The following is a 16,169-nucleotide window of genomic DNA, read 5'->3' as shown; positions in this document are numbered from 1 at the left end:
TTTACACTTACATACCAGTGGAATTCCTACGCATAGCTAACACAATTATGATCAAGTACACTAAATGAATAAAAATTTCGTGTTGTATTATAATTCAAATACTGTTTACATTTCAGAAAGCGATATGTTGTCTCTGGAGGAAAAGCTGAAATTGTTAAACGAGGAAAAGTCGACTGAGGTTTCGGGATATGAAACAAACGACGGAAACGGATACAGAAAAGGTTAGCGAAAGGAAACATTTCTGCGGTGAAAAGTAATTAAATAATTACATATTAAATATTTATATAAATCATAAGAAAATACTGTATCTCATTACATTCATTTTGGCACTTAAAGTTCGACTTAATCCAGCTTTATTTAACACATTTCAAATCTACACATTGATTCAATTTTTTTTCATTCCACTAAGGCAGCGGTTCCCAAACTTTTTCTTTCCGCGACCCATTTTAGCTCATTCTTTTTAGCCGCGACCCCCTAAAAATGGTCGTCCAAAATTAAGTACGTTGTTCACTTTATTATTAGTATCTCGCGACGCCTTTCTGAACGGCCTACGACCCCCATGGGGGTCGCCATCCCCACCTCGGGAACCGCTGCACTAAGGTGATGAGGGTTGTAATTCCACTCTAATTTTCCGCAGTTAAATTATTTTTTAATATATCGTGAAAAATATTCATCTCACCCTCTCGTCATCTTAATAGGTAATGAATAACAAAATTAATTGATTTCCGAAACCGAAATTTTCGTTACTGGCAACTAATACGGAATTGAAAATTTAGAATCGGAAATGTTTATGCAAATATAAATGCTCATATACCAGTGGAATACCGGAGATACATTTTTCAAATTATAATGAAGTAAAGAAAATAAATAGAAAATTGGTGTTGTATTTTAATTCAAATACTGTTGACATTTAAGAAACCAATATCATGGCTCTGGAAGAGAAAATGATGTCGTCTTACAAAGAGAACATTGCTGAGATATCGAGAAATGTAACTCACCGTGGAAAAGGAGAGACAAAAGGAATGCGAGAAGAAACATTGCCTAAATACAAAGTATTCAAGGCATAAAACAATAAATATACCTATAGATCCATACATGAACGAAAATGGCTGATTGCATTGAATTCGTTTTGCATCTAAAAATAATTTTAAACACATGTAGATATCAAAATTAAAATTTTTGCAATTGCTTCAATTATTATTTAATCATTCTCCTGAGGCTTTAGGGGAGATTATTCCTGTCCAACTCGACGTATTGAAATTTTTTTATCATGATATGGCGGAAAATTATTAAATTACCGTCTTATCCTCCAAATGGGCAATGATTACCATAATTTACCAATTTCCTAACACACATTGTCCATGCTGAATTTTAATACAGCATTGGAAATTTGGAGTCGGTAATGTTAAAATATTTATTTACACTTACATAACAGTGGAATGCCTACGCACAGCTAACACAATTATGATCAAGTACACTAAATGAATACAAATTTCGTGTTGTATTATAATTCAAATACTGTTTACATTTCAGAAAGCGATATGTTGTCTCTGGAGGAAAAGCTGAAATTGTTAAACGAGGAAAAGTCGACTGAGGTATCGGGATATGAAACAAACGACGGAAACGGATACAGAAAAGGTTAGCGAAAGGAAACATTTCTGCGGTGAAAAGTAATTAAATCATTACATATTAAATATTTATATAAATCATAAGAAAATACTGTATCTCATTACATTCATTTTGGCTCTTAAAGTTCGACTTAAACCAGCTTCATTTAACACATTTCAAATCTACACATTGATTCAATTTTTTTTCATTCCACTAAGGCAGCGGTTCCCAAACTTTTTCTTTCCGCGACCCATTTTAGCTCATTCTTTTTAGCCGCGACCCCCTAAAAATGGTCGTCCAAGATTAAGTACGTTGTTCACTATATTATTAGTATCTCGCGACGCCTTTGTGAACGGCCTACGACCCCCATGGGGGTCGCCATCCCAACCTCGGGAACCGCTGCACTAAGGTGATGAGGGTTGTAATTCCACTCTAATTTCCCGCAGTTTAATTATTTTTTAATATATCGTGAAAAATATTCATCTCACCCTCTCGTCATCTTAATAGGTAATGAATAACAAAATTAATTGATTTCCGAAACCGAAATTTTCGTTACTGGCAACTAATACGGAATTGAAAATTTAGAATCGGAAATGTTTATGCAAATATAAATGCTCATATACCAGTGGAATACCGGAGATACATTTTTCAAATTATAATGAAGTAAAGAAAATAAATAGAAAATTGGTGTTGTATTTTAATTCAAATACTGTTGACATTTAAGAAACCAATATCATATCTCTGGAAGAGAAAATGATGTCGTCTTACAAAGAGAACATTGCTGAGATATCGAGAAACGTAACTCATCGTGGAAAAGGAGAGACAAAAGGAATGCGAAAAGAAACATTGCCTAAATACAAAGTATTCAAGGCATAAAACAATAAATATACCTATAGATCCATACATGAACGAAAATGGCTGATTGCATTGAATTCGTTTTGCATCTAAAAATAATTTTAAACACATGTAGATATCAAAATTAAAATTTTTGCAATCGCTTCAATTATTATTTAATCATTCTCCTGAGGCTTTAGGGGAGATTATTCCTGTCAAACTCGACGTATTGAAATTGTTTTATCATGATATGGCGGAAAATTATTAAATTACCGTCTTATCCTCCAAATGGGCAATGATTACCATAATTTACCAATTTCCTAACACACATTGTCCATGCTGAATTTTAATACAGCATTGGAAATTTGGAGTCGGTAATGTTAAAATATTTATTTACACTTACATACCAGTGGAATGCCTACGCACAGCTAACACAATTATGATCAAGTACACTAAATTAATACAAATTTCGTGTTGTATAATAATTCAAATACTGTTTACATTTCAGAAAGCGATATGTTGTCTCTGGAGGAAAAGCTGAAATTGTTAAACGAGGAAAAGTCGACTGAGGTATCGGGATATGAAACAAACGACGGAAACGGACACAGAAAAGGTTAGCGAAAGGAAACATTTCTGCGGTGAAAAGTAATTAAATCATTACATATTAAATATTTATATAAATCATAAGAAAATACTGTATCTCATTACATTCATTTTGGCTCTTAAAGTTCGACTTAAACCAGCTTTATTTAACACATTTCAAATCTACACATTGATTCAATTTTTTTTCATTCCACTAAGGCAGCGGTTCCCAAACTTTTTCTTTCCGCGACCCATTTTAGCTCATTCTTTTTAGCCGCGACCCCCTAAAAATGGTCGTCCAAGATTAAGTACGTTGTTCACTATTTTATTAGTATCTCGCGACGCCTTTCTGAACGGCCTACGACCCCCATGGGGGTTGCCATCCCCACCGCGGGAACCGCTGCACTAAGGTGATGAGGGTTGTAATTCCACTCTAATTTCCCGCAGTTAAATTATTTTTTAATATATCGTGAGAAATATTCATCTCACCCTCTCGTCATCTTAATAGGTAATGAATAACAAAATTAATTGATTTCCGAAACCGAAATTTTCGTTACTGGCAACTAATACGGAATTGAAAATTTAGAATCGGAAATGTTTATGCAAATATAAATGCTCATATACCAGTGGAATACCGTAGATATATTTTTCAAATTATAATGAAGTTAAGAAAATAAATAGAAAATTGGTGTTGTATTTTAATTCAAATACTGTTGACATTTAAGAAACCAATATCACGGCTCTGGAAGAGAAAATGATGTCTTCTTACAAAGAGAACATTGCTGAGATATCGAGAAATGTAACTCACCGTGGAAAAGGAGAGACAAAAGGTAAGTGAAAAGAAACATTGCTCAAATACAAAATATTCAAGGCATAAAACATTAAATATACCTATAGATCCATGCATGGACGAAAATGGTTGATTGCATTGAATTCGTTTTGCATCTAAAAATAATTTTAAACACATGTAGATATCAAAATTAAAACCTATGTTATTGTTTCAAATTTCATTCCACTGAGGCTTTGGGGGAGGATTTTCCAGTCAGACACGACGTAGTTTAATATTTTTATCTTGATATTGCGCAGAATATTGAAAGTACCCTCTTATCCTCCAAATGGGCATGGTAACAAAATAAACCAATTCCCTAAAATACATCTTCCTTTATGAGATTAAATGAAGCATTGGTAATTTAGAGTCGGTTATGCTTATGTATTTATTTACACACTCATACCAGTGGAATGCCAACGCAGAGCTTATAAAAATCATGGTCAAGTAGACTAAATGAATACAAATTTCGTTTTGTATTATAATTCAAATACTGTTTACATTTCAGAAAGCGATTTTTTGTCTCTGGAGGAAAAGCTGAAATTGTTAGACGAGGGAAAGGCGACCGAGGTATCGGGATATGAAAAAAACCACGGAAACGGATTCAGAAAAGGTTAACGATAGGAAACATTTCTGCAGTGAAAAGTAATATAATCATTAAATATTTACATATGTATATAAATACAGACGAAAACGATTGGTTGCTTTACACTTATTTTGGCACTAAAAGTTCGACTTCAACCAGACTTATTCAACACATTTCAAATCTACACATTGATTCAATTTTTTTTCATTCCACAAAGGCAGCGGTTCCCAAACTTTTTCTTTCCGCGACCCATTTTAGCTCATTCTTTTTAGCCGCGACCCCCTAAAAATGGTCGTCCAAGTTTAAGTACGTTGTTCACCATATTATTAGTATCTCGCGACCCCTTTCCGAACGGCCTACGACCCCCACTTCGGGAACCGCTGCACTAACGTGATGAGGGTTGTCATTCCACTCTAATTACCCGCAGTTAAATTATTTTTTATGATATTGTGCAAAATATTCAACTCACCCTCTCGTCGTCTTAATAGGTAATGAATAACAAAATTAACCGATTTCCGAAACCGACATTTTCGTAACTTAGAACTAATACGGAATTGGAAATTTGGAATCGGAAATGTTTATGAAAATATAAATGCTCATATACCAGTGGAATACCGGAGATATATTTTTCAAATTATAATGAAGTAAAGAAAATAAATAGAAAATTGGTGTTGTATTTTAATTCAAATATTGTTGACATTTAAGAAACCAATAACACGGCTCTGGAAGAGAAAATGAATTCTTCTTACAAAGAGAACATTAATGCGATATCGAGAAATGTAACTCACCGTGAAAAAGGAGAGACAAAAGGAATGCGAAAAGAAACATTGCCTAAATACAAAGTATTCAAGGCATAAAACAATAAATATACCTATAGATCCATACATGAACGAAAATGGCTGATTGCATTGAATTCGTATTGCATGTAAAAATAATTTTAAGCACATGTAGATATCAAAATTCAAATTTTTGCAATTGCTTCAATTATTATTTTATCATTCTCATGAGGCTTTAGGGGAGATTATTCCTGTCAAACTCGACGTAGTAAAATAGTTCTATCATGATATGGCGGAAAATTAGTAAATTACCATCTTATTCTCCAAATGGACAATGATTACCATAATTTACCAATTCCTAACACACATTGTCCATACTGAATTTTAATACAGCATTGGAAATTTGGAGTCGGTAATGTTAAAATATTTATTTACACTTACAAACAAGTGGAATGCCTACGCACAGCTAACATAATTATGATCAAGTACACTAAATGAAAACAAATTTCTTGTTGTATTATAATTTAAATACTTTTTACATTTCTGAAAGCGATATGTTGTCTCTGGAGGAAAAGCTGAAATTGTTAAACGAGGAAAAGTCGACTGAGGTATCGGGATATGAAACAAAGCACGGAAACGGATACAGAAAAGGTTAGCGAAAGGAAACATTTCTGCGGTGAAAAGTAATTAAATCATTAAATATTAAATATTTATATAAATCATAAGAAAATACTGTATCTCATTACATTCATTATGGCTCTAAAATTTCGACATAAACCAGCTTCATTTAACACATTTCAAATCTACACATCGATTCAATTTTTTTTCATTCCACTAAGGCAGCGGTTCCCAAACTTTTTCTTTCCGCGACCCATTTTAGCTCATTCTTTTTAGCCGCGACCCCCTAAAAATGGTCGTCCATGATTAAGTACGTTGTTCACTATATTATAGGCATCTCGCGACCCCTTTCTGAACGGCCTACGACCCCCATGGGGGTCGCGACCCCCACCTCGGGAACCGCTGCACTAAGGTGGTGAGGGTTGTAATTCCACTCTAATTTCCCGCAGTAAAAATTATTTTTTAATATATTGTGAAAAATATTCAACTCACCCTCTCGTCGTCTTAATAGGTAATGAATAACAAAATTAATCGATTTCCGAAACCGACATTTTCGTTACTGAGAACTAATACGGAATTGGAAATTTGGAATCGGAAATGTTTATGCAAATATAAATGCTCATATACCAGTGGAATACCGGAGATACATTTTTCAAATTATAATGAAGTAAAGAAAATAAATAGAAAATTGGTGTTGCATTTTAATTCAAATACTGTTGACATTTAAGAAACCAATATCATGGCTCTGGAAGAGAAAATGATGTCGTCTTACAAAGAGAACATTGCTGAGATATCGAGAAATGTAACTCACCGTGGAAAAGGAGAGACAAAAGGAATGCGAAAAGAAACATTGCCAAAATACAAAGTATTCATGGCATAAAACAATAAATATACCTATAGATCCATACATGAACGAAAATGGCTGATTGCATTGAATTCGTTTTGCACGTAAAAATAATTTTATGCACATGTAGATATCAAAATTTAAATTTTTGCAATTGTTTCAATTATTATTTTATCATTCTCCTGAGGCTTTAGGGGAGATTATTCCTTTCAAACTCGACGTAGTAAAATTGTTTTATCATGATATGGCGGAAATTAGTAAATATCCTTCTTATCCTCCAAATGGGCAATGATTACCATAATTTACCAATTTCCTAACACACATTGTCCATACTGAATTTTAATACAGCATTGGAAATTTGGAGTCGGTAATGTTAAAATATTTATTTACACTTACATACTATTGGAATGCCTACGCACAGCTAACACAATTATGATCAAGTACACTAATCGAAAATAAATTTCGTGTTGTATTATAATTTAAATACTTTTTACATTTCAGAAAGCGATATGTTGTCTCTGGAGGAAAAGCTGAAATTGTTAAACGAGGAAAAGTCGACTGAGGTATCGGGATATGAAACAAACGACGGAAACGGATACAGAAAAGGTTAGCGAAAGGAAACATTTCTGCGGTGAAAAGTAATTAAATAATTACATATTAAATATTTATATAAATCATAAGAAAATACTGTATCTCATTACATTCATTTTGGCTCTTAAAGTTCGACTTAAACCAGCTTTATTTAACACATTTCAAATCTACACATTGATTCAATTTTTTTTCATTCCACTAAGGCAGCGGTTCCCAAACTTTTTCTTTCCGCGACCCATTTTAGCTCAATCTTTTTAGCCGCGACCCCCTAAAAATGGTCGTCCAAGATTAAGTACGTTGTTCACTATATTATTAGTATCTCGCGACGCCTTTCTGAACGGCCTACGACCCCCATGGGGGTCGCCATCCCCACCTCGGGAACCGCTGTACTAAGGTGATGAGGGTTGTCATTCCACTCTAATTTCCCGCAGTTAAATTATTTCTTAATATATCGTGAAAAATATTCATCTCACCCTCTCGTCATCTTAATAGGTAATGAATAACAAAATTAATTGATTTCCGAAACCGAAATTTTCGTTACTGGCAACTAATACGGAATTGAAAATTTAGAATCGGAAATGTTTATGCAAATATAAATGCTCATATACCAGTGGAATACCGGAGATACATTTTTCAAATTATAATGAAGTAAAGAAAATAAATAGAAAATTGGTGTTGTATTTTAATTCAAATACTGTTGACATTTAACAAACCAATATCATGGCTCTGGAAGAGAAAATGATGTCGCCTTACAAAGAGAACATTGCTGAGATATCGAGAAATGTAACTCACCGTGGAAAAGGAGAGACAAAAGGAATGCGAAAAGAAACATTGCCTAAATACAAAGTATTCAAGGCATAAAACAATAAATATACCTATAGATCAATACATGAACGAAAATGGCTGATTGCATTGAATTCGTTTTGCATCTAAAAAAAATTTTAAACACATGTAGATATCAAAATTAAAATTTTTGCAATTGCTTCAATTATTATTTAATCATTCTCCTGAGGCTTTAGTGGAGATTATTCCTGTCAAACTCGACGTATTGAAATTGTTTTATCATGATATGGCGGAAAATTATTAAATTACCGTCTTATCCTCCAAATGGGATATGATTACCATAATTTACCAATTTCCTAACACACATTGTCCATGCTGAATTTTAATACAGCATTGGAAATTTGGAGTCGGTAATGTTAAAATATTTATTTACACTTACATACCAGTGGAATGCCTACGCACAGCTAACACAATTATGATCAAGTACACTAAATGAATACAAATTTCGTGTTGTATTATAATTCAAATACTGTTTACATTTCAGAAAGCGATATGTTGTCTCTGGAGGAAAAGCTGAAATTGTTAAACGAGGAAAAGTCGACTGAGGTATCGGGATATGAAACAAACGACGGAAACGGATACAGAAAAGGTTAGCGAAAGGAAACATTTCTGCGGTGAAAAGTAATTAAATCATTACATATTAAATATTTATATAAATCATAACAAAATACTGTATCTCATTACATTCATTTTGGCACTTAAAGTTCGACTTAAACCAGCTTTATTTAACACATTTCAAATCTACACATTGATTCAATTTTTTTTTCATTCCAATAAGACAGCGGTTCCCAAACTTTTTCTTTCCGCGACCCATTTTAGCTCATTCTTTTTAGCCGCGACCCCCTAAAAATGGTCGTCCAAGATTAAGTACGTTGTTCACTATATTATTAGTATCTCGCGACGCCTTTCTGAACGGCCTACGACCCCCATGGGGGTCGCCATCCCCACCTCGGGAACCGCTGCACTAAGGTGATGAGGGTTGTAATTCCACTCTAATTTCCTGCAGTTAAATTATTTTTTAATATATCGTGAAAAATATTCATCTCACCCTCTCGTCATCTTAATAGGTAATGAATAACAAAATTAATTGATTTCCGAAACCGAAATTTTTGTTGCTGGCAACTAATACGGAATTGAAAATTTAGAATCGGAAATATTTATGCAAATATAAATGCTCATATACCAGTGGAATACCGGAGATACATTTTTCAAATTATAATGAAGTAAAGAAAATAAATAGAAAATTGGTGTTGTATTTTAATTCAAATACTGTTGACATTTAAGAAACCAATATCATGGCTCTGGAAGAGAAAATGATGTCGTCTTACAAAGAGAACATTGCTGAGATATCGAGAAATGTAACTCACCGTGGAAAAGGAGAGACAAAAGGAATGCGAAAAGAAACATTGCCTAAATACAAAGTATTCAAGGCATAAAACAATAAATATACCTATAGATCCATGCATGAACGAAAATGGCTGATTGCATTGAATTCGTTTTGCATCTAAAAATAATTTTAAACACATGTAGATATCAAAATTAAAATTTTTGCAATTGCTTCAATTATTATTTAATCATTCTCCCGAGGCTTTAGGGGAGATTATTCCTGTCAAACTCGACGTATTGAAATTGTTTTATCATGATATGGCGGAAAATTATTAAATTACCGTCTTATCCTCCAAATGGGATATGATTACCATAATTTACCAATTTCCTAACACACATTGTCCATACTGAATTTTAATACATCATTGGAAATTTGGAGTCGGTAATGTTAAAATATTTATTTACACTTACATATCAGTGGAATGCTTACGCACAGCTAACACAATTATGATCAAGTACACTAAATGAATACAAATTTCGTGTTGTATTATAATTCAAATACTGTTTACATTTCAGAAAGCGATATGTTGTCTCTGGAGGAAAAGCTGAAATTGTTAAACGAGGAAAAGTCGACTGAGGTGTCGGGATATGAAATAAACGACGGAAACGGATACAGAAAAGGTTAGCGAAAGGAAACATTTCTGCGGTGAAAAGTAATTAAATCATTACATATTAAATATTTATATAAATCATAAGAAAATACTGTATCTCATTACATTCATTTTGGCTCTTAAAGTTCGACTTAAACCAGCTTTATTTAACACATTTCAAATCTACACATTGATTCAATTTTTTTTCATTCCACTAAGGCAGCGGTTCCCAAACTTTTTCTTTCCGCGACCCATTTTAGCTCATTCTTTTTAGCCGCGACCCCCTAAAAATGGTCGTCCAAGATTAAGTACGTTGTTCACTATATTATTAGTATCTCGCGACGCCTTTCTGAACGGCCTACGACCCCCATGGGGGTCGCCATCCCCACCTCGGGAACCGCTGCACTAAGGTGATGAGGGTTGTAATTCCACTCTAATTTCCCGCAGTTAAATTATTTTTTAATATATCGTGAAAAATATTCATCTCACCCTCTCGTCATCTTAATAGGTAATGAATAACAAAATTAATTGATTTCCGAAACCGAAATTTTCGTTACTGGCAATTAATATGGAATTGAAAATTTAGAATCGGAAATGTTTATGCAAATATAAATGCTCATATACCAGTGGAATACCGGAGATACATTTTTCAAATTATAATGAAGTAAAGAAAATAAATAGAAAATTGGTGTTGTATTTTAATTCAAATACTGTTGACATTTAAGAAACCAATATCATATCTCTGGAAGAGAAAATGATGTCGTCTTACAAAGAGAACATTGCTGAGATATCGAGAAACGTAACTCACCGTGGAAAAGGAGAGACAAAAGGAATGCGAAAAGAAACATTGCCTAAATACAAAGTATTCAAGGCATAAAACAATAAATATACCTATAGATCCATACATGAACGAAAATGGCTGATTGCATTGAATTCGTTTTGCATCTAAAAATAATTTTAAACACATGTAGATATCAAAATTAAAATTTTTGCAATTGCTTCAATTATTATTTAATCATTCTCCTGAGGCTTTAGGGGAGATTATTCCTGTCAAACTCGACGTATTGAAATTGTTTTATCATGATATGGCGGAAAATTATTAAATTACCGTCTTATCCTCCAAATGGGATATGATTACCATAATTTACCAATTTCCTAACACACATTGTCCATGCTGAATTTTAATACAGCATTGGAAATTTGGAGTCGGTAATGTTAAAATATTTATTTACACTTACATACCAGTGGAATGCCTACGCACAGCTAACACAATTATGATCAAGTACACTAAATGAATACAAATTTCGTGTTGTATTATAATTCAAATACTGTTTACATTTCAGAAAGCGATATGTTGTCTCTGGAGGAAAAGCTGAAATTGTTAAACAAGGAAAAGTCGACTGAGGTGTCGGGATATGAAATAAACGACGGAAACGGATACAGAAAAGGTTAGCGAAAGGAAACATTTCTGCGGTGAAAAGTAATTAAATCATTGCATATTAAATATTTATATAAATCATAAGAAAATACTGTATCTCATTACATTCATTTTGGCTCTTAAAGTTCGACTTAAACACGCTTTATTTAACACATTTTAATTTTACACATTGATTCAATTTTTTTTCATTCCACTAAGGCAGCGGTTCCCAAACTTTTTCTTTCCGCGACCCATTTTAGCTCATTCTTTTTAGCCGCGACCCCCTAAAAATGGTCGTTCAAGATTAAGAACGTTGTTCACTATTTTATTAGTATCTCGCGACGCCTTTCTGAACGGCCTACGACCCCCATGGGGGTCGCCATCCCCACCGCGGGAACCGCTGCACTAAGGTGATGAGGGTTGTAATTCCACTCTAATTTCCCGCAGTTAAATTATTTTTTAATATATCGTGAAAAATATTCATCTCACCCTCTCGTCATCTTAATAGGTAATGAATAACAAAATTAATTGATTTCCGAAACCGAAATTTTCGTTACTGGCAACTAATACGGAATTGAAAATTTAGAATCGGAAATGTTTATGCAAATATAAATGCTCATATACCAGTGGAATACCGGAGATACATTTTTCAAATTATAATGAAGTAAAGAAAATAAATAGAAAATTGGTGTTGTATTTTAATTCAAATACTGTTGACATTTAAGAAACCAATATCATGGCTCTGGAAGAGAAAATGATGTCGTCTTACAAAGAAAACATTGCTGAGATATCGAGAAATGTAACTCACCGTGGAAAAGGAGAGACAAAAGGAATGCGAAAGGAAACATTTCTGCTGTGAAAATTTTTTCTATTTTTATTAGCCGCGACCCCCGAAAAATGGTCGCTCAAGTTTAAGTACGTTGTTCACCATGTTATTAGTATCTCGCGACCTTTTTCCGAACGGCCTACGACCCCCACTTCGGGAACCGCTGCACTAAGGTGATGAGGGTTGTCATTCCACTCTAATTACCCGCAGTTAAATTATTTTTTATGATATTGTGAAAAATATTCAACTCACCCTCTCGTCGTCTTAATAGGTAATGAATAACAAAATTAACCGATTTCCGAAACCGACATTTTCGTTACTGAGAACTAATACGGAATTGGAAATTTGGAATCGGAAATGTTCATCCAAATATAAATGCTCATATACCAGTGGAACACCGGAGATTTATTTTTCAAATTATAATGAAGTAAAGAAAATAAATAGAAAATTGGTGTTGTATTTTAATTCAATAACTGTTGACATTTAAGAAACCAATATCACGGCTCTGGAAAAGAAAATGAATTCTTCTTACAAAGAGAACATTGCTGCGATATCGAGAAATGTAACTCACCGTGGAAAAGGAGAGACAAAAGGAATGCGAAAAGAAACATTGCCTAAATACAAAGTATTCAAGGCATAAAACAATAAATATACCTATAGATCCATACATGAACGAAAATGGCTGATTGCATTGAATTCGTTTTGCATCTAAAAATAATTTTAAACACATGTAGATATCAAAATTAAAATTTTTGCAATTGCTTCAATTATTATTTAATCATTCTCCTGAGGCTTTAGGGGAGAGTATTCCAGTCAAACACGACGTAGTTTAAATGTGTTATCGTGATATGGCGGAAAATTATTAAATTACCCATTTTACTCCAAATGGAAAATGATTATCAAAATTTACCATTTTCCTAACCGATATTACTCTTTCTGAGATATAATACAGCATTGGAAATTCATTTAACATATTTTAAATCTACGCATTATTTTAAATATTTTTGCATTTCACAGAGGCGGTGAGGGTTATCATTCCACTCTAACTACCCATAGTTTAATTTTACTAGTATTATATCGCGAAAAGTATTGAACTTACCCTATCATCGTCTTATTACGTAATGGATAAGAAAATAAACCGATTTCCGGAACCAAAATTTTTAATTTCTGAGAATTAATGCGGAGTTGGAAATTTGGAATAGGAAATGATTATTTAATTATTAGCACTCTTATATCAGTGGAATATCATAGATATTTTATTTAAATTATAATGAAGTAGAAAAAATAAATAAAAAAATTCGTGTTGTATTTTAATTAAAATATTATTGACATTTAAGAAACCGAGGCTGTGCAAGTGAACGTGCTAAATCCTAACGAAGAGTACGATGCTGAAATATCTAGAAATGCAACTTATTGCGGAGAAAGAGACATAAAAGGTAAGCAAAATGAAACTTTGCTGTAATACAAAGTATTTAAGGTACAAAAAAATAAGAATAACTATACATTCATGCATAAACAAAAATGGATGATTGCATTGCATTCTTTTCCAGTAGAATTACTTTTAGCAGATTCTGATATTAAAAATTAAAATCTATGCAATTGTTTCATGTATTGTTTTATTCCACTGAAGCTTTGGGGGAGATCATTCCTGTTAAACTCGCCGTAGTTTTATTTTTTTATCATGATATGGTGGAAAATATGGAAATTACCCTTTTATTCTCCAAATGGGCATGATTAACAAAATTTACCAATTTCCTAACCGTCATTTTCCTTTCTGAGATTTAATTCGGCATTGTAAATTTCAAGTTGGTAATGTTTATGCAATAATTTACACTTTCATACCAGTGGAATGCCTACCCACAGCTTATGAAAATTATGATCAGGTAGACTAAATGAATACAAGTGTCGTATTGTAATTTAATTCAAATATCGTTTAAATTTCAGAAACCGATTTGTTGGCTCTGGAGGAAAAGCTGAAATTGTTAAACGAGGAAAAGTAGACTGAGGTATCGGGAAATGAAACACAGCACTAAAAACGAGACAGGAAAGGTACGCGAAAAGAAATATTGCTGCAGTGAAAAGTAATTAAATCATTTAATATTTAAATATGTGTATAAAAGCATACTAAAAGGTGGATCGCATTACACTCATTTTGACACTAAAAGTTCGACTTAAACCAGATTTATTTAACACATTTCAAATCTATGCTTTGTTTTAAATATTTTGTTGTCATATCACTGATTTGAAAATTGGAATCGGAAATTTTTATGCAAATATAAATGCTCCTATACCAGTGGAATATCGTAGATAATTTAATAAAATTATAATGAAGTACACAAAATAAATACACAATACATGTTGCATAGTAATTAAAACATTGTTGACAATTAAGAAACCAATATCACGGCTCTGGAAGTGAAAATGATACGTGCTAACAAAGAGAACAATACTGAGATATCGAGAAATGAAACATACCGTGGAAAAGGAGACAGAAAAGGAAAGGTTATAGAAACATTGATGTAATACAAAGTATTTATGGTATAAAAAAATAAAATATATATACGTATATATATAAATAACGGACAAAATAAACACTAATAAAAAACATAGGAACACATAGAAAAGGACACTCACAAAGAAGCTTGCAAACGTTTCAGCGGGTTGACCCGCTATCGTCAGTGCTGAAGGTGAACTGCTGCAGGCCGATCCTCCAGAAGCTCTCCTTGGTGAAGTAGTGGGGGTGGAAGAAGGGGAAGGGGAGAGGGGGGAAGGGAGGGTGGGGTTTGCTTTGACTATTAGTGGGCAATGTTTAGCCCGGGCGTTTCAAACGCCTTTTCAACCCAAATATGTGCCATTTCCCTCGTTCTCACCTCGATGATGGTTGCCTTTTCTGGCAGAATTTCAATGATGGTTAGGGAAAAACATTTATCGAAGGAACTATTGTGTGAGGCGGTGTGAATGGGGACGGGTTCATGAAAGGGGGGGGTTTTGCAGGAGTGTCTGTGGTTGTTCATTCGGATGGATATGGGTGTGGTGCATTCTCCTATGTAGTACGAGGGGCAAAAATTACAAAGTAGCTTGTAGACAACGTTGAAGGAGGTACAAGACGGTATGGAGGAGGATCTATTGATGACAGGTGAAGTGGTGGGGCGTAGCAGAGGGCAGCACTTGCACCGGGGGCGGTTGCATGGAGTAAGGGAGGAGAGTGGGGGGAGTGTGTGCTGGAGGAGGGGGCGGGTGGATTTTAAAATATTACCTAAGTTAGGTGCTCTTCTGTAGGCAATGGAGGGGCAGGATGGAAGAAGAGCAGCTGTGGTTTAATTTTTGCTGATGATGGGGTACAGATCTTTTAATATTTTTTTAATTTTTTGAGTGCCAGGGAAGAATGTAGTGGTGAGATTGAGTTTTCTGGTTTGTTCTTTTTTGGTGCGTGGGGTGTACTGTTCGGAGGGAGAGAGTATTTTATTTTTAAGCAGGGATTCTGGATACTCTCGTTTGAGGAGAGCATGGTGGAGGTTCTGTGTGGCTCTTTGAAGAGATGGTGAATTGTTGCAGATGCGATGGGCGCGGACTGAGAGGGAGTAGGGGATCGCGTGTTTGGTGTGAGGTGGATGGCAACTGGTGTAGTGTAGGTATTGTTCATGGTTGGTGGGTTTTTTGTGGATGGAGGTGCTGAAGGTATTGTTTTCAAGGTGGATGTTTATGTCAAGGAAGGTAAGGGAGGAGGCAGAAATTGATGAAGTGAAAGAAACGGATGAGGTGAAGTTGAGGGATGCAATGAAAGTGTCAAGCGAATCACGCCCATGGGCCCATAGTAAGAAAATGTCGTCGATGAATCGGAC

General features: G+C 34.1%; 1 protein-coding gene and 1 long non-coding RNA gene across 12 annotated transcripts in view; one reads left to right on the top strand and one right to left on the bottom strand.

Moving 5' to 3' along the window:
- LOC124171732 overlaps window positions 1–16,169 on the bottom strand; it is a 55,002-nt gene that overhangs the window by 16,425 nt on the left and 22,408 nt on the right. The gene's annotated exons all lie outside the window — the stretch shown is intronic.
- Window positions 1–16,169, top strand: part of LOC124171730 (sarcolemmal membrane-associated protein-like) — a 31,533-nt gene that overhangs the window by 12,842 nt on the left and 2,522 nt on the right. For 7 of the 11 annotated variants that reach the window (XM_046550998.1, XM_046551007.1, XM_046551006.1 and 4 more), the window contains 12 exons: window positions 117–221; window positions 1,534–1,638; window positions 2,951–3,055; window positions 3,750–3,854; window positions 4,359–4,463; window positions 5,759–5,863; window positions 7,176–7,280; window positions 8,593–8,697; window positions 10,011–10,115; window positions 11,428–11,532; window positions 13,665–13,763; window positions 14,272–14,376. In XM_046550998.1, the coding sequence (XP_046406954.1) occupies window positions 117–221; window positions 1,534–1,638; window positions 2,951–3,055; window positions 3,750–3,854; window positions 4,359–4,463; window positions 5,759–5,863; window positions 7,176–7,280; window positions 8,593–8,697; window positions 10,011–10,115; window positions 11,428–11,532; window positions 13,665–13,763; window positions 14,272–14,327 (1,205 nt within the window). In that variant the 3' untranslated portion in view covers window positions 14,328–14,376. Of the gene's footprint in view, window positions 1–116; window positions 222–1,533; window positions 1,639–2,950; window positions 3,056–3,749; window positions 3,855–4,358; window positions 4,464–5,758; window positions 5,864–7,175; window positions 7,281–8,592; window positions 8,698–10,010; window positions 10,116–11,427; window positions 11,533–13,664; window positions 13,764–14,271; window positions 14,409–16,169 lie in introns of all 11 variants that reach the window. The other 4 variants (XR_006867937.1, XM_046551001.1, XM_046551000.1 and 1 more) reach the window with 4 other exon arrangements.

The sequence above is a fragment of the Ischnura elegans genome, chromosome X, assembly GCF_921293095.1.
Source record: "Ischnura elegans chromosome X, ioIscEleg1.1, whole genome shotgun sequence".
Classification (NCBI taxonomy): Eukaryota; Metazoa; Arthropoda; class Insecta; order Odonata; family Coenagrionidae; genus Ischnura; species Ischnura elegans.
This window is presented reverse-complemented; position numbering and strand designations above follow the sequence as displayed.